Source organism: Oncorhynchus kisutch, linkage group LG3 (assembly GCF_002021735.2).
Source record: "Oncorhynchus kisutch isolate 150728-3 linkage group LG3, Okis_V2, whole genome shotgun sequence".
Lineage (NCBI taxonomy): Eukaryota > Metazoa > Chordata > Actinopteri > Salmoniformes > Salmonidae > Oncorhynchus > Oncorhynchus kisutch.
The window spans coordinates 76,548,380-76,575,882 of record NC_034176.2 but is presented as its reverse complement, the minus strand read 5'-3'; the positions used below and the strand labels follow the sequence as shown (position 1 = coordinate 76,575,882).

The following is a 27,503-nucleotide window of genomic DNA, read 5'->3' as shown; positions in this document are numbered from 1 at the left end:
GGATCATCTTTTAGTTGGGGTTTTAATGGAACTATACACTGATACCCACAACAACCCCAATGTAATACTCTTCTAATTGAAGTGACCTTTAAGAATGTGGACCAGAGGAAGACCACAGTTTGGTGTCCAGAACCGCTCATTTCTTTAATTTTTCACTGGGGTTGTCATCATTGGTTATTTTGATGCAAATGTTGTTGACCATTTGTTCCATACAGCATAGTTTCTTAAAAACTATGCTAACTCTCATCTCAGGGCGAGTTATACAGACAGGGTCCTGTTCCTCCATCAGAGCTAATGCTGAACCATTTCAACTGCAACCTTTCATTCTACCCCACCATGTGTGACAATGCATAATTTAGCTATCAGAATGTTGAACCCGTACGAGCATTGGCTGTTTGCCCTCATTCCTAGTCCAGAAGGGAGCTATTTGGCTATAAGATTATTAAATTCCTTTTTTTTGTAGTGTTGTATTGCTCCTCGCTTTGTCTTTGTGTGTGTGTGTGTGTGTGTGTGTGTGTGTGTGTGTGTGTGTGTGTGTGTGTGTGTGTGTGTTTTGTTTGTTATGGGTCACCAGACCAGTGTAATACTAGGAACATGTGATGATGGATGATATCATCTCTGGTCAGGCAGGTCTAATGGTGTTGTCCTTGTTTACTAAACAGAACTTCCTCATTGTTTTTCTGTTGACATTCTGTTTCCCCCTTTAACACTGTGTGACCAAGAGGCTGTCCTGTCATATTTGTTTTCATTACAACCTAAACACCTGCCTTACTGATTGATACAGGCCCAAGACACAATGTGCTGCTAGAGTATTTACAAAAAGTCTCAGGTAAGAAGTGCTGATCTTGGACCAGGTCCAGAAAATCATCCTGAATTCTTTATGTAAAAGACAAAACTGATCCTATCTCAGCAGTCATACTCTGAGTGAATATGCAGTAGCCCTGGTGAATAAGGGTCAGTCACTAGGCTAACAACAGACTGACTAACAGCCTTTTCCCTCCAGGTGTAGGTCTGTAACTAAGCCTATAGTCCCCAGCCGTAGGAGGACATTGGTCCCTCAGTGTCTCCAGTGTGTCACTGCATCCTTCTGCTCTGATGGCACCAGTCTTCCTGTGGGGTCCACTGACTCAGGTGTTGGGACTCGTGATGTCATCAACTGACGCCATGACTGCCATCTGGCCGTGGTGTGGGCAGCTTCCTTTTGTGACTGTTGTGTTTATTGTCTATATCAAGACACACACACACACACACACACACACTATCTCACACGTACACACACACATACCCCCCAGATCAAGGAACTGCTATGTCAACAGAAAAACAAGAGCATGCCACTATGAAGGGGTCGATGGTAGAGCCCTGCACAGGCAGGAAAATGAAGCTCGAGCCCTACCCATGCCCACGACATCCAGGCTCTACCCTACCCATGCCCACGACATCCAGGCTCTACCCTACCCATGCCCACGACATTCATGCTCTACCCTACCCATGCCCACGACATTCATGCTCTACCCTACCCATGCCCACGACATTCATGCTCTACCCATGCCCACGACATCCAGGCTCTACCCTACCCATGCCCACGACATTTATGCTCTACCCTACCCATGCCCACGATGTTCATGCTCTACCCTACCCATGCCCACGATGTTCATGCTCTACTCTACCCATGTCCACAACGTTCAGGTCCTACCCTACCCATGCCCACGACATCCAGGCTCTACCCTACCCATGCCCATGATATTCAGGCTCTACCCTACCCATGTCCACGACGTTCAGGCCAAGCTTGGGCTGCTCATGAGACGTGGTCGAGCTGTTAGCTAGCAACTTTTGGTCACTCTAAACTCCTACCAAAACTTACAGAGTATTATTATTTTCAGTGAAATAATCTATCCTGTTGACTTGGACAATGTTCTGCTTTTATATTTTATAAGACGTTCTGACACCATGTTATGATGGTAAGATATGACTGTACAGAGACACTGCACAGCAGAGCAGGAGGGAGCCCGGCCCGTACCCTGGTTGATGAAAAAGCAGGCCTTAACCTGAAGTATTATGTTGGGGCCCTTCAAACTCGGGTCGTGTATCAGAGCTACTGTAGGTAGATGTAGCGCAGGGGAGGGGCAGTGGTGTAGTGGACAGTAAAAACAGTTTACTCACCTTTTGCGGAAAAATGCATTGAAAGTACAGGAAGCGTGACTTTTCTCACTGCGACCGGTGATCAGAGTTAACCCAACCTATTTTTTTTGACCACTACCACTGCAGAAGGAGCAGGACAGATGGCGGGCGGGCAGACATGGGCATGTAGGTGTGTGCGTACGTGTCTCCCCCTCAGCCAATCAGCCTACATTATTCATGCTACAGTATCTGCTTTATGCTAATTTTACCAGTCCTGTTCCTGAAGCACTTCCTGGCTTGTCTCCCTATCATCTTTCTATTTGTCTAGACTCTCTGTGACCGAGCCCTGTTTATATGGCAGAAGTCAGCCAGTCTTTGTCTGTTGTTTTCTCTTATCACAGTGGGCCACATATGCAGTTATAATGGTAGAGGTTGTGTGCCTGAGGCAGGAAGCTGTTAAAATATCCTGGTTCTCCCACCACCTGAAAGGGAAGGGTGGACTTGTCTCTGTTTTCTGCTTCTGTTAAGATTCATGCTTTTACTGCCGTATGTTGACTTGTTGCAAACCAAAGGAAAAGAAAGGCATCTTTAAAGCCTCTCTATAGGACGTGTACTTCACTGATAATGCTGCTCACCTAGTTTGAGCAACAGGCATTTGTTTGCTTGGGGGGCCTCATCTTAAATTAGTGGTTTTTATTTCATCCCCCGTATTGTTTAGTAGATTTGAAAGGTCGCTAGCTACAGGGTCTCCTTCCCATAACCCCAAGGGTCACCAGGTTATCAGGCAGGGCAGTGTCATTTACATGAGAGGAACATGCAAGACTAACTGATCTTATCCACACTGTGATCAAACGGCCACCGAACTGTTCCCTTGGGCGTACATGCACATACATATCCTACTATAGATTAATGAGTAGTATAAGGGAAAGTCATAAATGTAGTCTCCTCAGTCCGTGTCTCCCCCCCAAAATAAACCATAGAGTACAACAGAAAGAAAGCCACAGGTCTGCATGTCATAACAGTCATCTTCTAACTTAAACCTACAGTAGCCAGACAAACAAAAGCAAAACAATGTGACACTGTTTACATGGCACTGTTTGGACAGAGGTGATTCATGCCACTGTGTTCTGTGTGGAATGCTGCTTATTCCAGTGGATACCACGCTAGGCTATGCTACGCTACGCTAAGCTGTTCTAATGTAAACATAGCCTGGGTTACGCTAGGCTAAGCTAGGGCTTCTTCTCCGAGGCTAGCCAAACTGCTGGGCAGGCAGACCATAATTGTCAGGCACACCTGTTGCTAGGGGATGGGTAAGTCCAAAGCCTCTGGCTTAGCAATCCATGTGCGTATTTAACCAGCCTAATTGTGCGCTTGCTGCTTCGACACAAAGAAAAGGAGATCCACAGTGTTACACAGTTGGGCCATGGATACAGACACACACACACACACAGGTGTAGAACTGAGCGTGAAATGCTTAGTTACAAGCCCTTAACTAACAATGCAGTTCATGAAGAGTTAAGAAAATATTTACCAAATACACTAAAGTAAAAAATATTAAGTAACTCAATAAAATAACAATAACAAGGCTATATACAGGGAGTACTGGTACTGAGTCAGTGTGCGGGGGTACAGGTTAGAGGTAACTTGTATATGTAGGTAGGGGTAAAGTGACGATACATAGATAATAAACAGCAAATAGCAGCAGTGTAAAAACAATGGGGGGAGTCAATGCAAATAACCTGGGAGGCCACTTGATTAATTGATCAGCAGTCTTGGCTTGGGGGTAGAAGCTGTTACGGAGCCTTTTGGTCCGAGACCTGGTGCTCCGGTACTGCTTGCCGTGCAGTAGCAGAGAGAACGGTCTATAACTTGTGTGACTGGTGTCTTTGACCATTTTTTGGGTCTTCCTCTAACACGCCTAGTATATAGGTCCTGCATGGCAGGAATGCTTGGTACCTGTAATGTACTGGACCATACACACTACCCTCTGTAACGCCTTATGGTCGGATGCCGAGCAGTTGCCATGCCAGGCGGTGATGCAACCGGTCAGGATGCTCTTGATGGTGCAGTTGTAGAACTTTTTGAGGATCTGGGGACCCATGCCAATTTTTTTCAGTCTCCTGAGGGGCAAAAGGTGTTGTCGTGCCCTCTTTGCGACTGTCTTGGTGTGTTTGGACCATGATAGTTAGTTGGTGATGTGGACACCAAGGAACTTGAAACTCTCGACCCGCTCCACTACAGTTTACACTTACAGTATTGTGTATTAGGTAAAAGGCTTCTGTAAACAAAAATACTAAATATAAAATGTTTTATATTGCAGCCCTTGCATTTAGTCTTTAATGTTCAGTCTTTTTAATAACTCTAAATGAGTCCATGGTGTCTGAAAATGGGATTTGAAAGACAAGATGGGCTGAGGCTGTCCAAGAGCGCATTACGTTTCCCTCTCTGGCCACACAGAATGATTTTTGATATATCACCAACCCTCTCTCTGACTACCGGCAACTGTGGTTCTATTTCTACACAGCATAACCAGCAGCTTTTGTCACATATAAAGCATGTGGCTTGTTGCGTTGTCACTTTTCTACACCAGTCCCCCTCTGCTCTGCTGTGTGTAGTCTTTATTCCTCTGTGTTGTCACTTTTCTACACCAGTCCCCCTCTGCTCCACTGTGTGAGTCTCTATTCCTCTGTGTTGTCACTTTACTACACCAGTCCCCCTCTGCTCCGCTGTGTGTAGTCTTTATTCCTCTGTGCTGTCACTTTTCTACACCAGTCCCCTCTGCTCCACTGTGTGTAGTCTTTATTCCTCTGTGTTGTCACTTTTCTACACCAGTCCCCCTCTGCTCCACTGTGTGTAGTCTTTATTCCTCTGTGTTGTCACTTTTCTACACCAGTCCCCCTCTGCTCCACTGTGTGTAGTCTTTATTCCTCTGTGTTGTCACTTTTCTACACCAGTCCCCCTCTGCTCCACTGTGTGAGTCTCTATTCCTCTGTGTTGTCACTTTACTACACCAGTCCCCCTCTGCTCCGCTGTGTGTAGTCTTTATTCCTCTGTGCTGTCACTTTTCTACACCAGTCCCCTCTGCTCCACTGTGTGTAGTCTTTATTCCTCTGTGTTGTCACTTTTCTACACCAGTCCCCCTCTGCTCCACTGTGTGTAGTCTTTATTCCTCTGTGTTGTCACTTTTCTACACCAGTCCCCCTCTGCTCCACTGTGTGTAGTCTTTATTCCTCTGTGTTGTCACTTTTCTACACCAGTCCCCCTCTGCTCCACTGTGTGGAGTCTTTATTCCTCTGTGTTGTTGTGGCATGACGTTGTTGACTCTTTCAATAGGCATGTATGGGTAATAAAGAGGGAGATGAGCAACTCTCTGCTCTGCAGTTTGCACTGTGTGAACCGACGGGAGCTGTTGTCCTGCCCCAGGCTCTATTTGATGTAAACATGATGTAGGCTGTGAGGCTCCACTCTCATTTGATGTAATCAGGGTTAGTGTGCAGTGAGACGGCAGGGAGAGGGTACTTGGTGGTGGGAGAGAGGGGAGATGTTCATTGTTCATTTTATATTGTTTATTTCACTTTTATTTATTATCTATTTCACTTGCTTTGGCAATGTAACATATGTTTCCCATGCCAATAAAGCACTTTGAATTGAATTGAGAGAGAGAGGGGGAGAGAGAGAGAGAGAGGAAGGAAGGAGAAAAAGGGAGAGAGGTGGGGTGGTAACGAGAAGGGGGAAATAGCCTTCAGCTTCAAGCAGAGGGAAGAGGTGAGACATGGGGGGAGGAAGAGAGGGATAGAAATGGGGAAAGAGTGACTGAGCTTTGAAAAGACCAGCAGAACCATATACTGGCTGAGCACACAGTATACGTTGCTCTGCTCTGTGTGTGTGTGTGTGTATTGACCTTGTTTAAACAAACGGCCAAGCGGCCCCCTGGCTCACTGGGCCCTGGTGTGCTGGGTACACAGCAGGCCTGTATGTGAACAGGGATGTGTGTGTGGGCCCTAAGCCGTGTCAGAGCAGAGACACCACTGAACGTCATGGGCCAGAAGCCACCCATGACCTTGACCACCGCTGTTCCCGCTCCAACATCTCTCTCTCTCTCACACACACACACACACCCTCTAAGAGCTGTAGTTTACACCAGTGTGAGAATGCACTCATATACACACACACTCATATACACATGCACAGAGCCTTGCCATGGCAACACCAGAGAAACACAGGGAAACAACTTGGCAGAGGCATGCGCCTAAAGAACGTGTTGTGTTACAGTAGAGAGGGAGGGAGAGGGTCGGAGCTGAAGGGGGTGAGGAGCGAGGGGAGGAGGGAGGGAGGGAGGGTCGGAGCTGAAGGGGATGAGGAGCGAGGGGAGGAGGGAGGGAGAGGGTCGGAGCTGAAGGGGGTGAGGAGCGAGGGGAGGAGGGAGGGAGAGGGTCAGAGCTGAAGGGGGTGTGGAGCGAGGGGAGGAAGGGTCGGAGCTGAAGGGGGTGAGGAGCGAGGGGAGGAGGGAGGGAGAGGGTCGGAGCTGAAGGGGGTGAGGAGCGAGGGGAGGAGGGAGGGAGGGTCGGCGCTGAAGGGGGTGAGGAGCGAGGGGAAAGGAGAGGGAGGGAGAGGGTCGGAGCTGAAGGGGGTGTGGAGCGAGGGGAAAGGAGAGGGAGGGAGGGAGGGTCGGAGCTGAAGGGGGTGTGGAGCGAGGGGAAAGGAGAGGGAGGGAGAGGGTCGGAGCTGAAGGGGGTGAGGAGCGAGGGGAAAGGAGAAGGAGGGTCGGAGCTGAAGGGGGTGAGGAGCGAGGGGAAAGGAGAAGGAGGGAGGGAGGGTCGGAGCTGAAGGGGGTGTGGAGCGAGGGGAAAGGAGAGGGAGGGAGGGTCAGAGCTGAAGGGGGTGTGGAGCGAGGGGAAAGGAGAGGGAGGGAGAGGGTCGGAGCTGAAGGGGGTGAGGAGCGAGGGGAAAGGAGAAGGAGGGAGGGAGGGTCGGAGCTGAAGGGGGTGTGGAGCGAGGGGAAAGGAGAGGGAGGAAGGGAGGGTCGGAGCTGAAGGGGGTGTGGAGCGAGGGGAAAGGAGAGGGAGGGAGGGAGGGTCGGAGCTGAAGGGGGTGAGGAGCAAGGGGAAAGGAGAAGGAGGGAGGGAGGGTCGGAGCTGAAGGGGGTGTGGAGCGAGGGGAAAGGAGAGGGAGGGAGGGAGGGTTGGAGCTGAAGGGGGTGTGGAGCGAGGGGAAAGGAGAAGGAGGGAGGGAGGGTTGGAGCTGAAGGGGGTGAGGAGCGAGGGGAAAGGAGAAGGAGGGAGGGAGGGTCGGAGCTGAAGGGGGTGTGGAGCGAGGGGAAAGGAGAGGGAGGGAGGGAGGGTCGGAGCTGAAGGGGGTGTGGAGCGAGGGGAAAGGAGAGGGAGGGGTGGAGGGTCGGAGCTGAAGGGGGTGTGGAGCGAGGGGAAGGAGGGAGGGTCGGAGCTGAAGGGGGTGAGGAGCAAGGGGAAAGGAGAAGGAGGGAGGGAGGGTCGGAGCTGAAGGGGGTGTGGAGCGAGGGGAAAGGAGAGGGAGGGAGGGAGGGTTGGAGCTGAAGGGGGTGTGGAGCGAGGGGAAAGGAGAGGGAGGGAGGGAGGGTCGGAGCTGAAGGGGGTGTGGAGCGAGGGGAAAGGAGAGGGAGGGGTGGAGGGTCGGAGCTGAAGGGGGTGTGGAGCGAGGGGAAGGAGGGAGGGAGGGTCGGAGCTGAAGGGGGTGTGGAGCGAGGGGAAAGGAGAGGGAGGGAGGGAGGGTCGGAGCTGAAGGGGGTGTGGAGCGAGGGGAAAGGAGAGGGAGGGAGGGAGGGTCGGAACTGAAGGGGGTGTGGAGCGAGGGGAGGAGGGAGGGAGAGGGTCGGAGCTGAAGGGGGTGAGGGGAAAGGAGAGGGAGGGAGAGGGTCGGAGCTGAAGGGGGTGTGGAGCGAGGGGAGGAGGGAGGGAGGGAGAGGGTCGGAGCTGAAGGGGGTGAGGAGCGAGGGGAGGAGGGAGGGAGGGTCGGAGCTGAAGGGGGTGTGGAGCGAGGGGAAAGGAGAGGGAGGGAGTGGGTCGGAGCTGAAGGGGGTGAGGAGCGAGGGGAGGAGGGAGGGAGAGGGTCGGAGCTGAAGGGGGTGTGGAGCGAGGGGAGGAGGGAGGGAGAGGGTCGGAGCTGAAGGGGGTGAGGGGCGAGGGGAGGAGGGAGGGAGAGGGTCGGAGCTGAAGGGGGTGTGGAGCGAGGGGAGGAGGGAGAGAGAGGGTCGGAGCTGAAGGGGGTGAGGAGCGAGGGGAGGAGGGAGGGAGAGGGTCGGAGCTGAAGGGGGTGAGGAGCGAGGGGAAAGGAGAGGGAGGGAGAGGGTCGGAGCTGAAGGGGGTATGGAGCGAGGGGAAAGGGGGGGGGTCGGAGCTGAAGGGGGTGAGGAGCGAGTGGAGGAGGGAGGGAGGGAGGGTCGGAGCTGAAGGGGGTGAGGAGCGAGGGGAAAGGGGAGGGAGGGAGAGGGTCGGAGCTGAAGGGGGTGAGGGGAAAGGAGAGGGAGGGAGAGGGTCGGAGCTGAAGGGGGTGAGGAGCGAGGGAAAGGTGAGGAAGGGAGAGGGTCGGAGCTGAAGGGGGGAGAGGAGCAAGGGAAAGGGGAGGAAGGGAGAGGGTCGGAGCTGAAGGGGGTGTGGAGGAGAGGTGATTAATGAGGGGAAGGAAAGTTGAGGTGAGGACCTGAAGGAGGTGTGGAGGAGAGGTGAGGGGGAGGGAGAGGGTCGGAGCTGAAGGAGCGAGTGGAGGAGAAGTTAGGAATGAGGGGAAGGAAGGTAGAGGTGAGGACCTGAAGGGGGTGTGGAGGAGAGGTGAGGAGCGAGGGGAGGGAGGTAGAGGTGAGGAGCTGAAGGGGGTGTGGAGGAGAGGTGAGGACCTGAAGGGGATGTGGAGGAGAGGTGAGGAGGGAGGTAGAGGTGAGGAGCTGAAGGGGATGTGGAAGAGAGGTGAGGACCTGAAGGGGGTGTGGAGGAGAGGTGAGGACCTGAAGGGGGTGTGGAGGAGAGGTGAGGAGCGAGGGGAGGGAGGTAGAGGTGAGGAGCTGAAGGGGGTGTGGAGGAGAGGTGAGCAGCGAGGGAAAGGGGTGGGAGGGTGGATTTAGGCATGGTGAAACATGCCGCTCTCACTGTGAAGTTTGGCGGGCTATGCTTCTGCTGGTGATACGGCGCCCAGCCCAGCCCTAGCCCCAGCCCTAGCCCCAGCCCCAGCCCAGCCCAACCCAGCCCCAGCCCAGCCCTAGCCCCAGCCCCAGCCCAACCCAACCCATCCCTCAACACTTTTCAAAGGCTGTTTTAAATTTCTCCTTGTTGCATGTCACCCTCTTCTCCCTGGGCCCTGCCGGCCAGGCTGTTTTCTCTTCTAATACTGGATCAGTGGAACAGATGCCACAGAACCAAAATAAGCCTCTCTTTATTTAGACCTGAATCTGTAATGGTATCCAGCAGTTTTATATTTAGGTAACCTAGCAGGCAGCCTATGGTTGTGTTCCAAATGGCATTCTAGTCCCTACATAGCGACCTGCTTTCAACAAGAGCCCTGGTCGAAAGTAGTGCACTTACTGCACTATGTATGGAATAGGGTGGCTTTTGGGACGCAGACCTATATCCAGCAGCAGCAGTGCGGTGTGTGTCAGACATGTGACTGGTATTAATGTCAGCAGGTTTAATATGACTACTGACTGACGTGACCCATCAGATCTTATTGACCAGCTGGTCCCAGAGGATTTGAGGAGGTTAAGAAAGTGCAGAGACCACCCTCCTGTGGTATTTCACACCAACCATGGATTTGGTGGGGGATGTGAGGCGAGGAATGTGAAACAAGCAGGCAGAGGGTGCGTGTTTGTGTCTCTGTGTGTGTGTGTCTGCATGTGTCTACTCTGCCTGTGTCTATGTGTGTGTGTGTGTGTGTGTCTGCATGTCTACTCTGCCTGTGTCTACGTGTGTGTGTCTGCATGTGTCTACTCTGCCTGTCTCTACATGTGTCTGCGTGTGTCTTCTCTGCCTGTGTCTATGTGTGTGTGTGTGTGTCTGCATGTCTACTCTGCCTGTGTCTACGTGTGTCTGCGTGTGTCTTCTCTGCCTGTGTCTATGTGTGTGTGTGTGTGTGTGTGTCTGCATGTCTACTCTGCCTGTGTCTGTGTGTGTGTCTGCATGTCTACTCTGCCTGTGTCTACGTGTGTGTGTGTGTCTGTGTCTGCATGTGTCTACTCTGCCTGTCTCTACATGTGTCTGCGTGTGTCTTCTCTGCCTGTGTCTATGTGTGTGTGTGTGTGTCTGCATGTCTACTCTGCCTGTGTCTACGTGTGTGTGTGTGTGTGTGTGTCTGCATGTGTCTACTCTGTCTACTCTCGTGTTATAGACTAGAGACTGAGAAAGGCCTTGGTGTAGTGGGTCTTTACAGAAACTTCTACTCCAGACCTGGGCCTCGTATTATAGACTCTAGAGACTGAGAGAGGCCTTGGTGTAGTAGGTCTTTACAGAAACCTCTACTCCAGACCTGGGCCTCGTGTTATAGACTAGAGACTGAGAGAGGCCTTGGTGTAGTAGGTCTTTACAGAAACCTCTACTCCAGACCTGGGCCTCGTGTTATAGACTAGAGACTGAGAGAGGCCTTGGTGTAGTAGGTCTTTACAGAAACTTCTACTCCAGGATGAACTGCAGGTGTTCAAAGTATTTTATGTGAACAGAGTATTTTGTTTAGAGATGTGAAAAGTACCTCAGTACCTCAGTACCAAACATGGTTTCACAAAACAATAACAATACTTGATTTCTGACCACGTTTTGTGCTGTAGTGCTCGTCACGTCCCTTCCTCTCTCTCTCTCTTTCACCCCCCCGCGCTCTCACAGTTTCACACCCACACAGAAACAGAAAGTCGCTATATGATGTCTGGAACACACATGGTGTGCTGTGAATAAACATTACAACGCCACACACTCACAGATTTACACGCACACACTCAGTCAGTCAGTCAGTAATCACTTCCATAGTCCGCTTGCCATATCTATACTAGTAATAACAGACTGTAAAGCACCTCATAAAGCCATGCCTAATGACTTTGAGCTTTTTGAAAGTAGACTTAAGGTTTTGTTTACGATCACAGGTAATTGTAATGATAATTATCACTAGTTAGCTAGACACATGCAGACACACACACACATTGATGTATTTCATGTTGATGGGGTTCTCTAGGGATTGAGGATGACTCCATAATAGGGGGATATTATACAGGAAGTAATGTTGATCGTATAAACAACTTTCAGCACATCTAAATATATTCAAGTGCCAAAATGAAGCTTTTTTGACATTTGGATTTGCCGTCAGAGTCTGCACATCCATTGTCTCAGAGATTCGTTGCACTCTATTTCTTATGAGACTTTACCTTTCTGCTCGACTCACCTGGTACCCTACAAAGACTAACCCTGTAGGGACAATATTAATAGCACTATAACAGCTGTGTTCATGTATTCAGGTAGGGTTAAATCAATGCTAGTTCTCCTATTTGCAGATCTAAGAGACCATTATAGTGCACCTCTCTTCCTCTGTTTAAAAGCTCTGATGGACTAATCCATTACTAGGCTGAACTGTTCACCAACCCTGTCCGCTCAGCTGGGTGCCAATGTGTTGTGGATGCAACAGGCCCTATCCCTGACTCTGGCCTTGTTTCAACGGGCGAAATGGCACCGCCTCTGAGGCTGATCGCCCGAAGTGTGTGTGTGTGTGTCACAGTGTGAGACAAGGATGTGACCTCGCACGCTTCGCCCCGGCCGTCCAAAAGCTTCTTAGCGTAGTCAGGGAGGAGTCAGATTGTCTCCTAGGTATCAGCCTGTAGCCCGTAGGTCCAACAGGAGCAGGCTTAGAGGGCACACACACTTCTAAGACATCCAGCTAGGAATGATTTCAGGGGGCTTTCCCTGTCACTTTAAGTTCTATCCTAAGCCTGTGTGTGCCCCTCTGCCAGGTGCTCTTTACTCCATTGTTCTAATGCATGCAATATCAAAATGTTTTGGTTTTTGTTCTTTAAAGCAGTGGCTGCATTTGATTAGTAAGCACCTAGTACTTCAGCATGAACAATGCATTGTGGAACTGGAAATTCTAACTGAGACAAATTGTCCAGTACAATTGGAAGTAGGCCTACTGCTCAGCTGTAATGTGTCTGCCGTGTGTTGAAAGGTTAAGAATCAAGAATGAAGTCCAAATGGAACAGAACAGGTCTAATCACCCATACTGTAAAGGTCTCCATGTGTTGCTGGTGCTTTCCTAGATGTGCCTGCCTGTATAAATAGGCGGAGCTGCAAAGCAGAGAGGAGAGTGACCTAACCTGGTTGAGTTGAGCCTGGCAGGGCTGCAGTGGGCAGCTGCTGGGCCTGCTTTTTTATTTTTTTGCCAGCTACCCTGAAGATGAATTAACCAGCCAGACCAGATCAGCCGGGCCTTGTAACCTGTAACTAGGCCTATGAGGAGCCAGGTCATCATAAACCCTGCCCCCTTTCTCTCTCACTCACACACAAACACACACACACACACACAAACACACAGAGGTTAGAGGTCAGGGAGGGGGGGTGGGTTAGGGTTCACTGAGTAAACAAAGCCCCTGACCAGCATCGTCTTGCAGACTGTGTGTCTCGGCTACCTCACCTCCCTACCCCTATTCAAAACACTGAGGCTTTATGCTCATTAGAACCCTGCTCCTGTCTTCAGCGTTATCGTAGTAGAGGTGTAGAGGTCTTTACCACCCTGTATGATACCCAGGGGACTCGTCTTCTCTCAAAGACCACTAAACATAACACATCGTTTCCACTGACTCTGTCTGACCCCAACAGGCCCCCATACCTCTATTTTGACCCCGCTGGGTCCCATCTATGGGTTTTAGTCAGAGAGAAAATAATCTGAAAATTCAATAAAAACCAATGGAGTGGCTGATAGGATGTCTCCCCCCTAAGTGAGCACACACCACCACAGTCAAGCTTTCAGTTGGAGCTGGAAAGGAAAAGGATGTCCAATAATTGGTTTCAGAGAAAGTAAATATTTTGAAACCTAGCGGCATGTGATTTTTGGTGGTTGGTGTTTTTCTCAGGTACACTTGTTTCCATCCAGACCATAATTTCACTGTTTTGGCTGCTGTTGGTCTGTGGACTGCATAACTCCCACCCTCAAACCCCCCTCCTTTCTTTTCTCTTTTTTTCTCCTTCCACACTTAACCTTTTTCTCTCTTTCCCCAAACGGTAACGCCGGTGTGTGACGCAGGTTGGGGAGCAGGGGTAACTGCAGTGGAGCCAGGGGTTGGATGTGGCTTGGCTGGGTCGGGGAGGTGGGTACGGGGGGGTGGTGGGTGGAAGTTGTGGTGGAGGGGGTGCCATCCTGCCGTCACGGCCCCTGCCAAGCACAACATTCCTAACAGTAGTGGGATTGTGTTGTCTGTGTTTTCTCTGTCCCTCTAAGGAGTGGATGGAGGGGAGGGCCTCTCACCTGCATGGCAGGCTGATGGCCATTTTGGCTCCTGAAAGAGCCAAGAAGGAGAGAGCAGCTGCACAGGCTGCCCAGGACTCAGGCCAAGCTGGCACTGGCACCACAGCTGGATCAGGGTCATGGGCGTTGGTTGGCAATTTCACTGACAGGTTTAGTCTAGAACCCAAAACCGCAGCTTCACCAATAAAAGGTTCTTTAAAAGGTGCACGATAGACCACACAGAATGAGTTGAAGATCATATCCGTGGTGACTTGTTTTTCCAAGTTTGCACTCCATTCAGTAAAGTTGTAGCCATTTTGTTTCCGGTACTGTGGTGCACCATAGAATGTCTTTCAAGATAAAAATTTAAATGGAGTGAAAAAATCTATTTCTCCTTTCTCTCTCGTGTTTTGAAAATGTGTCTCCTCGTTTTTTGGCTTGGACTTTTTGGGTAGCTCCGACTTGTTGGGGATTTGTCTCGGAAAATACTGGGCTAAGGTCTGAGATGGTGGTTCCTCTGTAGAAGGGATTTTGGAGGTAACTGTGCATATGCGGGTTGTAATCCCTGTTAAAACACAGAGTAGACAAAGGGGAATTGATGAGGGTCTTTAGTTAGAGGAAGAGAACGTGTGTGCCTGTGTGTGCGCGTGTGCCTGTGTGTGCGCGTGTGCCTGTGTGTGTGCACGTGTGCCTGTGTGTGTGCACGTGTGCCTGTGTGTGTGTGTGTGTGTGTGTGTGTGTGTGTGTGTGTGTGTGTGTGTGTGTGTGTGTGTGTGTGCCTGTGTGTGTGTGTGCCTGTGTGTGTGTGTGCCTGTGTGTGTTGACCTGGTTGGAGGCCAAGTAGAGGGATCCAGATGAATCTCCAGAGATTCTGCCAGAAATTCCTGACTGACTGGGGTTTTCACTTGAACGTTTGAAGCTGACATTTAGGCTAGACTCCCTCCAGAAAAGAGAGAAGTGGGCATTGGGAAGTAAAGGAAATGTGCAGATTGTCCATGAAGTGCGATGGTCATATGGACTCTATCTACATACTCATGTTTTTTTTCTCCCCCCTTCCCTCCATATCTCTGCCTTGTCTCAGCTGATGGGCTACAACGAGAAGCCTGTCAACCTACAGATGTTCATCGGCACGGCAGACGACCGCTACCTCAGACCTCATGCCTTCTACCAGGTGCATCGGATCACTGGGAAAACGGTGGCCACCGCCAGCCAGGAGATCATCATCTCCAGCACCAAAGTTCTCGAGATTCCTCTGCTTCCCGAAAACAATATGTCTGCCAGGTGGGTGTCATGGTTGCTCAAGGATTACATTACTCAGTTGAATTATGAGTGCTACCTCCTAGCACAGAGGAAGACCTTGAAAGTGTAAAAATAACAGTTTATGATCAAACAGGATCGTAATATCCAGACAGACAGACAGACACACATACACACACACATGCATACATACATCAGGTAGGGATTTTATTTGTCTTAATTCAAACCAACAGGAGGGTTAAGTTCAGCAGGAAAATATGAGAATTTCCCACCAAGCAGAATATGCTTTCAATACACTTTATTCCCTTATTTAGGGATCTACATAGACCACAGTATATATTTAGGCTTTTATTTCAAAGGATCTGGTTTTCCAAGATGTTTTGTCTTAGATCTGGTGTTTCCCTCATAGCTGTAGCATTAATAAATCATATTTACAGCATTTACACATTGTAATTTGACTCAGATGGATATTTTTTCACAATATGATGGCAAAGGTTTATTATGGAATTCATTCAGCCTTTTTTGCTTAATTGATACCCAATCGGGGGGTGTTGCTTAGCTCCCCTCCCTATCTCTCTTGCAGTATTGACTGTGCTGGCATCCTGAAGCTGCGGAACTCAGACATTGAGCTGCGGAAGGGGGAGACTGATATCGGGCGGAAGAACACGCGTGTGCGAGTGGTGTTTCGTGTTCACATTCCCCAGCCCAATGGGAAGGTTCTCTCTCTACAGGCTGCATCCATCCCCGTGGAGTGTTGTGAGTATCCAGATCCTGTTCAGATGCACACACATACACACACACACACACACACTCACGCACATACATACATACATACACACACACACACACACACACACACACACACACACACACACACACACACACACACACACACACACACACACACACACACACACACACACACACACACACACACATACACACATACATACATACATACATACATACATACATACATACATTTATCTGCAAATTATGGTGGAAGATAAGTATTTGGTCACCTACAAACAAGCAAGATTTCTGGCTCTCACAGACCTGTAACTTCTTCTTTAAGAGGCTCCTCTGTCCTCCACTCGTTACCTGTATTAATGGCACCTGTTTGAACTTGTTATCAGTATAGAAGACACCTGTCCACAACCTCAAACAGTCACACTCCAAACTCCACTATGGCCAAGACCAAAGAGCTGTCAAAGGACACCAAATACTTATTTTTCACCATAATTTGCAAATAAATTCATAAAAAATCCTACAATGTGATTTTCTGGATTTTGTTTTCTCATTTTGTCTGTATAGTTGAAGTGTACCTATGATGAAAATGACAGGCCTCTCTCATCTTTTTAAGTGGGAGAACTTGCACAATTGGTGGCTGACTAAATACTTGTTTTGCACCACTGTACATGCAGTTGAAGTCGGAAGTTTATGATGTCATGGCTTTAGAAGCTCCTGATAGGCTAATTGACATCATTTTAGTCAATTGGAGGTGGACCTGTGGATGTATTTCAAGGCCTACCTTCAAACTCAGTGCCTCTTTGCTTGACATCATGGGAAAATCAAAAGAAATCAGCCAAGACCTCAGAAAAGAATTGTTGACCTCCACAAGTCTGGTTCATCCTTGGGAGCAATTTCCAAATGCCTGAAGGTACCACGTTCATCTGTACAAACAATAGTACACAAGTATAAACACTGTGGGACCACGCAGCCGTCATACCGCTCAGGAAGGAGACGCATTCTGTCTCCTAGAGATGACCGTACTTTGGTGCGAAAAGTGCAAATCAATCCCAGAACAACAGCAAAAAACAGTGAAAATGCTGGAAGAAACAGGTACGAAAGTATCTATATCCACAGTAAAACGAGTCCTATATCAACATAACCTGAAAGGCTGCTCAGCAAGGAAGAAGCCACTGCGGTTTGCAACTGCACATGGGGACAAAGATTGTACTTTTTGGAGAAATGTCCTCTGGTCTGATGAAACAAAAATATAACTATTTGGCCATAATGACCATTGTTATGTTTGGAGGAAAACGGGGGAGACTTGCAAGCCGAAGATCACCATCCCATCCGTGAAGCACGGGGGTGGCAGCGTCATGTTGTGGGGGTGCTTTATTGCAGGAGGGACTGGTGCACTTCACAAAATAGATGGCATCATGAGGGAGAACAATTATGTGGATATATTGAAGCAAAATCTCAAGACATCAGTTAAAGCTTGGTCTCAAATGGGTCTTCCAAATGGACAATGACCCCAAGCATACTTCCAAAGTTGTGGCAAAATGGCTTAAGGACAACAAAGTCAAGGTATTGGAGAGGCCATCACAGAGCCCTGACCTCAACACTATAGAAAATGTGTGGGCAGAACTGAAAAAGCGTGTGCGAGCAAGGATCCTACAAACCTGACTCAGTTACACCAGCTCTGTCAGGAGGAATGGGCCAAAATTCACCCAACTTATTGTGGGAAGCTTGTGGAAGGCTACCCGAAACGTTTGACCCAAGTTAAACAATTGAAAGGCAATGCTGCCAAATACTAATTGAGTGTATGTAAACTTCTGACCCACTGGGAATGTGATGAAAGAAATAGAAGCTGAAATAAATAATTATCTCTAGTATTATTCTGACATTTCACATTCTTAAATAAAGTGGGGATCCTAACTGACCTAAGACAGGGAATTTTTACTATGATTAAATGTCAGTAATTGTGGAAAAACTGAGTTTAATTGTATTTGGCTCAGGTGTATGTAAACTTCCAACTTCAAATCTACATACTGCCCTTTTCTCTCACTTTACCCCCCCCCTCATCTCTCTTTTTCTCTCTCTTTCTATCTTTCTCATATGTACATTGCTGCATATGTAAACCCCTCTCCTCTCCTCTATCCTCTCAGCCCAGCGTTCGGCCCAGGAGCTTCCCCAGGTAGAGAAGGCCAGTCTGACCGGCTGTCTGGTCAGCGGGGGAGAGGAGATGGTCATCACAGGATCCAACTTCTTCCCTGAATCAAAGGTCATATTCCTGGAGAAGGGCCCTGGTAAGAGACTTGTACACACAGGGGGGAGATCCTTAGGGACATCCTTGCTGAGGAATGGGATTGTTTTTCTTGATTATTTGTATTATATTGTATTTGACTTTATTTAGTAAATTGTGTATACAGTATGCAGGGCTCCCTTGTAAAAGGGATGTTGGTCTCTATGGTGTCTCCCTTTATTTAGTAAATTGTGTATACAGTATGCAGGGCTCCCTTGTAAAAGGGATGTTGGTCTCTATGGTGTCTCCCTTTATTTAGTAAATTGTGTATACAGTATGCAGGGCTCCCTTGTAAAAGGGATGTTGGTCTCTATGGTGTCTCCCTTTATTTAGTAAATTGTGTATACAGTATGCAGGGCTCCCTTGTAAAAGGGATGTTGGTCTCTATGGTGTCTCCCTTTATTTAGTAAATTGTGTATACAGTATGCAGGGCTCCCTTGTAAAAGGGATGTTGGTCTCTATGGTGTCTCCCTTTATTTAGTAAATTGTGTATACAGTATGCAGGGCTCCCTTGTAAAAGGGATGTTGGTCTCTATGGTGTCTCCCTTTATTTAGTAAATTGTGTATACAGTATGCAGGGCTCCCTTGTGAACGAGACGTTGGTCTCGATGGTGTTTCCCTGTTAAAATAAAAGTTAAATAAAATATTGTTGACCCACAAGCTGACTAATAATTCACATGGTCTAACAGTCCAACGGATCAGGAGAGATTATTTTTAGATTGTCCTCTTGCTACAATGGTTTTATATCAGATATATACTGTTTGGTTCATCCAAATTAAACAGCTCAGAATATCCACAGTAGCAAATACTCTGTCGTTTGGATCCAGTGAGTTGACCCAAGATCTGGGTTACTTTAGGTACTGTAGCTCCAGCTTAGCGTAACCATTGTTGTGTAGAAAACAGCGGGAGTGTAAGGGCCCTTCTCAACATACTCTAGATAGAACGTCACCATCACCAATCACCTCTTGCAACACAGAGTTCAAACAGGTTCCAATAGCTGATTTACTGACTGCGGAGGAAGAGTCAGACCCAACTTGATAGAAACACCTGGAAAAAGAACAGTCCCATGCCTCCTACAGCCCTGGGGTGCGTTCCACACCATGCTGCTATCCCGCCCATTAGCACTGCTCTACTATTTAAAGCACATGTCTTTTTCTGTCATCCATGGAATGTTACTACTGAGTTATGAGTTATAATACACACAAGCTCAAAAGCAAGAGCCACTAAAATGGATCTCAGTCTCTTTTTCTGATCGTATCTGTCCGTCCCAAGAGATCGATGGGTAGCATATCTGGCTAGTGCTACTAGACTGACACACAGGTTATCACACACTCACACAGTACAATCTACTGCTTACACCTGACTCCTCAGTCTCTCTCTAGTCCTTATCAGTGTTAATATTTAGCCCTGCCCTGACCTGTTTAGTGTATTAACTTAAGAAGAGAGAGTCTCTGAGTGTGGTCGGTTCTTCTGCTCATACTGTACCTCTTCATTAATCGCGTGGGTTGAACTTAACTTACTACAACCCACTATTTAGCCTCTCCCTCCTTTAACTCTTTCAATAATAAAACACAAGTATGGGCGGGCTCCAGGGTGGAAACTGTGAAAGGGTGACAGCGTTCTGTGAACCAGTCCCTGCCTGCCCACCATAGCTTTGTGAAAGAGGCCAAACTGAATCAAGTTCAAACACGAGGAGAGTCAAGGGGGCTGTTACTTATTGACTAAGATACATTATTTTGAGAAATTGAGTGGAAACCTTTACCCTAGGAGTGGAGTGGAGGAAACTTGGGCCCTGCAGACATGATGTGTCTCATCATGGGGGAAAGAGAGAGATAATGATGATCTGGTTTGTGTAAATTGTCCCTCATCAAGGCTAATCCAGACGCTTATTGCAGAACATGCCTGATTGGAGGGAGCGGATGGAGGGATGGAATAAAGAGAGGAGAGGAAGAGAGTAGTAATGACAGAGTTTTCCACCTCCTCCTTCCATAAACAGTGGAATCACGTTGAGCGTGAAAGACAAGTTTATTGTGGTTAGTTAGTTAATGTATAGTCAGTGTTTCCCCTAGAATGTTTTTCAGCAATGTTGGGGGGGTCTTCCAGGGGTCTTCCTGCAGGGGGTAGGGTGAGGACTTCATGCGGGGTGTGGTGGATGGGGTCTTCCAGGGGGAGTAGGATGGGGACTTCATGCGGGAAGTAGAACGTCACCAACGTCACAGAAAATATTTACACAAGAAGCAATCTAATATCACACAGTCAAAACTCTCTGTCGTTTAGTTAAGTTCACCATTCTGCGATTCTCACTGTTAATAAACATCAGGCGTTTCAACACAACGGCTCTTTATGTAGGGTGGAGTCTTCCTGGGTAGGATGGGGACTTAATGCGGGGGGTAGGGTGGAGTCTTCCTGGGGGGGTAGAATGGGGTCTTCCTGCATGGGGTAGGATGGGGAATTCATGCGGGGGGGGGGGGGGGGGAGGACTTCATGCGGGGTGTGGTGGATGGGGTCTTCCTGGGGGAGTAGGATGGGGACAACATGTGGGGGGTAGGGTGAGGACTTCATGCGGGGTGTGGTGGATGGGGTCTTCCAGGGGGAGTAGGATGGGGACCACATGTGGGGGGTAGGGTGAGGACTTCATGCGGGGGGGGGGGGGGGTGAGGACTTCATGCGGGGTGTGGTGGATGGGGTCTTCCTGGGGGAGTAGGATGGGGACAACATGTGGGGGGTAGGGTGAGGACTTCATGCGGGGTGTGGTGGATGGGGTCTTCCAGGGGGAGTAGGATGGGGACTTCATGCGGGAAGTAGAACGTCACCAACGTCACAGAAAATATTTACACAAGAAGCAATCTAATATCACACAGTCAAAACTCTCTGTCGTTTAGTTAAGTTCACCATTCTGCGATTCTCACTGTTAATAAATATCAGGCGTTTCAACACAACGGCTCTTTATGTAGGGTGGAGTCTTCCTGGTGGGGTAGGATGGGGACTTCATGCGGGGGGTAGGGTGGAGTCTTCCTGGGGGGGTAGGATGGGGTCTTCCTGCATGGGGTAGGATGGAGACTTCATGCGAGGGGGGGGGGGGGGGTAGGGTGGAGTCTTCCTGCGGGGGGTAGGATGGGGACTTCATGCGGTGGGGGGTAGAATGGGGTCTTCCTGGGGCATACAAATAAATGCAGTGGCGGTGCGCTGCTCCTAAATACGATTTATGGAATCTCTACTGGAGATGGAGATGGAAGTCAATGGACTTCTTGAGTTGTTAATTCCCATTTTTAAGATGATAAAAGTCACTTTGAAAATAAATGTTTGCTAAATGACCATATTATGTTTTTATTACAAGCAGTAATGGAGGACTTTTAGTGAGTTGGTTGTGTGTGTTCATCCAGTTTACGAGTTCTTTGTGGGCTTCAGTTAGTTATGTCAATGGACTGGACTGCACTGCAGATAGGGGAGGAGTGAGAGAGGTAGTTGAGGAAGGGGAGCCATAATGATGCAGGCAGGCGAACTCTGATCCATCTGGCTACAGCAGGTCTGTCAGTGTGAGGTCTGGTCTTTGGCTCGTTCGCTCATCACCTCCTAATGCTAGGAAAAGCAGACAGGTCCTTTCCCTCTGTCCAGATGAAACAGGATCACATCCATTGGCTTCATGCTGACTTCTATCACTGTATTACCTGCTCTGGGGGAGGGAGGGAGCAGTTTGGCTCAGAGGAAGGGGAATATGAAAAATGCAACAAAAATATATTATTTGACCAGAGTGAACCTCATCAAACAGAGGAAAAGGACCCCTAGATGGAATGACTGACTATACTGACTGACTATACAGACTGTACTGCACTGACTATATTGGCTTACTGACTGACTGTACTGTACTGACTATACTGACTGACTAGTTTTGCCTACTGACTCTACTGGCTTACTGACTGACTGTACTGTACTGACTATACTGGCTTACTGACTGACTGTTTTTATTTATTTTATTTATTTATTTTACCTTTATTTAACCAGGTAGGCAAGTTGAGAACAAGTTCTCATTTACAATTGCGACCTGGCCAAGATAAAGCAAAGCAGTTCGACAGATAAAACGACACAGAGTTACACATGGAGTAAAAACAAACATACAGTCAATAATGCAGTATAAACAAGTATATATATAATGTGAGCAAATGAGGTGAGAAGGGAGGTAAAGGCAAAAAAGGCCATGATGGCAAAGTAAATACAATATAGCAAGTAAAATACTGGAATGGTAGTTTTGCAATGGAAGAATGTGCAAAGTAGAAATAAAAAAATAATGGGGTGCAAAGGAGCAAAATAAATAAATAAATAAAAATTAAATACAGTTGGGAAAGAGGTAGTTGTTTGGGCTAAATTATAGGTGGGCTATGTACAGGTGCAGTAATCTGTGAGCTGCTCTGACAGTTGGTGCTTAAAGCTAGTGAGGGAGATAAGTGTTTCCAGTTTCACTGTACTGACTTTACTGACGGACCATTTTGGCCTACTGGCTTACTGACTGACTGTACTGACTACTGGCTTACTGACTAACTGTACTATTTTGGCCTACTGAATTCTACTGGCTTACTGACTCTACTGGCTTACTGACTGACTGTACTGTACTGACTATACTGGCTTACTGACGTACTGTACTGACTATACTGACTGACTATTTTTGCCTACTGACTCTACTGGCTTACTGACTGACTGTACTGTACTGACTATACTGGCTTACTGACTGACTGTACTGACTGACTATTTTGGCCTACTGGCTTACTGACTGACTGTACAGTACTAAATATACTGGCTTACTGACTGACTGACTACTGTACTGTACTGACTATACTGGCTTACTGACTATACTGGCTTACTGACTGACTGTACTGACTATACTGACTGACTATTCTTGGCTTACTGGCTTACTGACTGACTGTACTGGTGATACTGGCTTACTGACTGACTACTGTACTGACTATACTGGCTCTACTGACTTACTGACTACTGGCTTACTGACTGACTGTACTGTACTGACTACACTGGCTTACTGACTCTACTGGCTTACTGACTGACTGTACTGTACTAACTATACTGGCTTACTGACTGACTGTACTTTAATGTACTGTGCTGAATATACTGGCTTACTGGCTTACTGACTATACTGGCTTACTGACTGACTGTACTGACTATACTGACTGACTAATTTGGCCTACTGACTCTACTGGCTTACTGACTGACTGTACTGTACTGACTATACTGGCTTACTGACTACTGGCTTACTGACTGACTGTACTGTAACTGTACTGACTACACTGGCTTACTGACTCTACTGGCTTACTGACTGACTGTACTGTACTGACTGTACTGACTTACTGACTACTGGCTTACTGACTCTACTGGCTTATTGACTGACTGACTGACTGTACTGTACTGACTATACTGGCTTACTGACTGACTGTACTGACTGACTATTTTGGCCTACTGACTCTACTGGCTTACTGACTGACTGTACTGTACTGACTATACTGGCTTACTGACTCTACTGGCTTACTGACTGACTGTACTCTACTGACTGTACTGTACTGACTATATTGGATTACTGACTCTACTGTACTGACTGACTCTACTGACTGACTATACTGTAAGACTACTGTAGGGCCTTGATGAGGGAAGAAGGCGAGTGGAGAATGATGTGAAAAAAACTGTGGTTGAATTGAAATTGCATTTAACACACCAGGCATCAGTGTTTTTCCTTTCTTCCATACAAAAGGTCTAAGGTCCCCCCCGTGCTTCTCCACCTGCATTGCTTGCTGTTTGGGGTTTTAGGCTGGGTTTCTGTACAGCACTTTGAGATATCAGCTGATGTACGAAGGGCTATATAAATACATTTGATTTGATTTGATTTGTCTACAAGCTACAGTTATTCTAGCTGTCTGAATAGCCCTCATTGTTTTGGTAGATATCATAACACATGGATGTGTTTTTAACTCTCTGAGAGAGGGGTGTATATAGAACATGTTTTTTCTCTGAGAGGGAGGGGTGAATGGATGTGTTTTTAACTCTCTGAGAGAGGGGTGTATATAGAACATGTTTTTCTCTGAGAGGGAGGGGTGGATGGATGTGTTTTTAACTCTCTGAGAGAGGGGTGTATATAGAACATGTTTTTTCTCTGAGAGGGAGGGGTGAATGGATGTGTTTTTAACTCTCTGAGAGAGGGGTGTATATAGAACATGTTTTTTCTCTGAGAGGGAGGGGTGGATGGATGTGTTTTTAACTCTCTGAGAGAGGGGTGTATATAGAACATGTTTTTTCTCTGAGAGGGAGGGGTGGATGGATGTGTTTTCTCTCCGTCATCAGGTAGGTTCCTGTTGGAGCTTGTTTAGTGGTGGGCGGAGGACGGTGGCAGTACATGTGGGGCCCCCTCCCTCCCTCCTCTCTCCTGCCTATTGAATGTCAACATGTGCTGCAGAAATACACTCAGTATGCTGAAGTCAGACAGAGCTACGGCACTCAAGGTCATTATTCAGGCATTACCAGAAAGCTGACTCAGATACCTAGAGGAGTAGCTAGAGCCCCCCTTTCACAAAAAGAGAAGGAACCTTCCAGTCGAGATACAATAGCCTAAAATGGCTTATGTCATAAACCTGTTCTGTTTCATTCTGTGGGACGGTGGAATCTCCACTGAGCTCTATAGAAGAGTCTAATGCACCACAGGATTACTGGGGCAAAGACTGTAATCTGACTCTGTTAGGATGAGATCAAGGGTCTTCCTAACTAAAGTAGTATGTTATCTCTCTGAACAGTTATCAGTTAAGAGGAGATCAGAGAAGGGCCATCTACTATAGATGGCTATTAGAAGGGGAAGCGTTTGGAAAGAAAAGCAGAATACTGTAGATGTACAGGCCTATAACTACAGTACAGCTATAAGATCCCATTGTAAAGACGGGGAGTCTTTCAGCAGGCATTAGGGCAGATTGTTTTGGGGAAGCCCTTTGGTTAAGTGGAGAAGTAACACAGGTGCAGTCAGATGTAATCAGATCCATATGTTATGAACAGCATGAAACAGACCCATTTTCAATTGCAAGTTAGTGTGGCATCATGCCATTTAAAAAAAGTTGTAGCTACTTACGTGACTGCAGTAGTTGTGCAGTAGTAGCTGAATACATATCTGATTTAGTAGTTGTGATGATCGTAACTTCTCCTTAACCGCAGCAGCCCGTTATAATTCTCTCAACTGTTTTTTTGAATGGCTGGATGCCTAAGATGTCTGGCCAGATCATTAGATCTGTAGGAGGAAAACTGGAAAATAAGGGGATGTTTCCTTTCCTAAGCCAGCCAGAACTCTGGCAGCGCAACGTAGCCTAGCGCGTGGTGGACCGACCGGCGGAGGGAGGAGGGAGGCAGGGATTTTAAATAAATAGAGTTATTCCACTCGTCTCTCCACAATGTTAACCAGGCAAGACAAACAGCAGGATATTTAGACTTTGATTACTTTTTAATAGCTGTAAAAATACTCTCCACAGAGTTTTTGTGTCCATGAAGATGACATCATTGAGATGTTTCTGGTCCCCCAGCCAGAACCAATTGAAATCCCTCTGCTTTCCGAAGTTTTTCTGTGGTTCATATTGAGCCATGTCTGCTGGGGCAGGGAGTCTTACACTGACATGATGATCATTAGGAAAATAGAAAGTAACCCAGAAGATATATTACACAAGACTTAAAGATGGGTCTGAAATATAGTGCAATGATCATAGATTGTCTTCATAATTAGGTTCTTTGGCCGGAGTGTATTGCATGTCAGGTGCATTGAGCTACTTGACTTATTCAACTCAGCATTACTGTATGATCTTTAGATTTAATGGTCTTGGTTTTCTATTTGAAAACTATTTGACAGATACTATAATTCACTTCCTCCCAGATTCACATTGACATAGGAATTAGTCCAAGAGCTGGCAATTCAATTAGGGGAGGATTTGATGGAGTCCTTTGTGTCAAATTTGTCTGTTGACTCCATCTGTTTGTGGAGGAGGAGGAGGTGGGTTGACTCTATGCTGAATCCCTATGGGTGCCATTCTGCCATTTATTCATTCATTCACACATAATTTGAAAAGCAGACAACAGGCCGAATGCATGGTCTCTCGCCAGGCCCAGCCTGGAGTGGGAATGCTGTGATCTTGCTGTCTGTCAAAATGGAGTCCTACAATGTGTTTTACTCATCTGTCATGTCTTCTCGCTCTCTTTTGGTCTTTTTAGATGGACGACCCCAGTGGGAAGTGGAGGCGAAAATCATCCGTGAGAAAAGTCAAGGAGTAAGTAGAACACAAGCTTTCTACACCTCTCTGTAGCTTAGCTGTCACAAACATGATGTATATTATTCTGTATCATTAGGCTACATTTTTACGGCTGTTATATTGATGTAGCATTATTCATTCATTATTACTAAAGTATCCTGACTAATGTGAATGTCTGTGAAAAGTGGAAACGTTGACTGTGTTGGTTCCTTCTCCCAGTCGAGCGTTGTAGTGGAGGTCCCTCCCTACCACAGTAAGACCGTGACCTCGGCTGTTCAGGTGCAGTTCTACGTGTGTAACGGCAAACGGAAAAGGAGCCAATCACAACGCTTCACTTACCTGTCAGGTAGGAGGATCTACATTCTACACCAATCATAGTGCTTGAATTGCAAGTCTTTAGAATCACTGGCGGTTGTGTTCCACTGCAGATGATTAGATCTGGCAACACGTGGTGTTTAGCTAACATCTCATCAACCACATTTATATGATGTAGCAGTTGTGTGGTATGTGTGGCAGTTGGAGTGTTCTAAAGACATACTGGAACAGGATCATGTGGAGTCACGTTGAAACCTGCTTGTCACTCCTCTGTTGACCTCTCAGGGGGATTGACAGAAAGCAGATACAGCCATGGAAATACAAACATAAACACACTGCCGAGGATCCTGCTTTTGGGCTTAGCTAACTAACCCGGTTTTGGAGAGCTTTGAACTTTCCCTCCCAGTTTGCATAGCTGTGGTTAAAGAAGGGGCACCTCCACTAACAGTTACATGTGCACCCGCCAACTGTTATGTAAAGCACCATGAAACTCTATTGCTGTCTATTTCTGATGTGTATTTGCATTTAAGTTTTAGTATGGAAATCTCTGCTCTCCAGGAACATTTTATTGCACACAGGAATTATGGGAATTTCAAACGGTGTTGTTTTTTTTAACATGGATTCTACAGTTTCCTAATGTTTCTCATTAAGTCAACTCCCTGCATAGTTGCTTGATATTGTTATTGTTTTCCAACAATAACGTCAAACCAACATTAGTCAAAACGAAAACTGTTGGCGGAGTATAATGACAAGTGAGCAATTTCTGATATCTACCACAGCAGTGTGCGTGCGTGCGTGCGTTTAGATGTGTATGTGCCCCTCCACCCACTCTCTGTTTGCAGCACGTCGCCCACTCTTCTAGTGCTTCCTGTTTTCCACGCTACCCTACCAGGACAACCAATTAGAGCACAGCACAGGAAGCCTGCACTGTCAGTGTAGAAGCCACTATTGTTACCACGGACACCGCACGCTTAATTGTGGCATCACCGGCCCACCAATCACACTGTGCTACCTAGTGTGCGTGGGTAGTAGGGCCCTGGCTGGCCTGGTTTAGGGATGAACTGTGAGAAAAG

The 27,503-nt window shown here is 47.5% G+C and overlaps 1 protein-coding gene across 1 annotated transcript in view; it reads left to right on the top strand.

Annotated features, from left to right (window-relative positions):
* Positions 1-27,503, top strand: part of LOC109883810 (nuclear factor of activated T-cells, cytoplasmic 3-like) — an 88,068-nt gene that overhangs the window by 42,545 nt on the left and 18,020 nt on the right. The window contains 5 exon segments of the mRNA XM_031815018.1: positions 14,636-14,835; positions 15,395-15,567; positions 17,706-17,846; positions 26,078-26,133; positions 26,335-26,461. Coding sequence (XP_031670878.1) covers positions 14,636-14,835; positions 15,395-15,567; positions 17,706-17,846; positions 26,078-26,133; positions 26,335-26,461 — 697 coding nt within the window.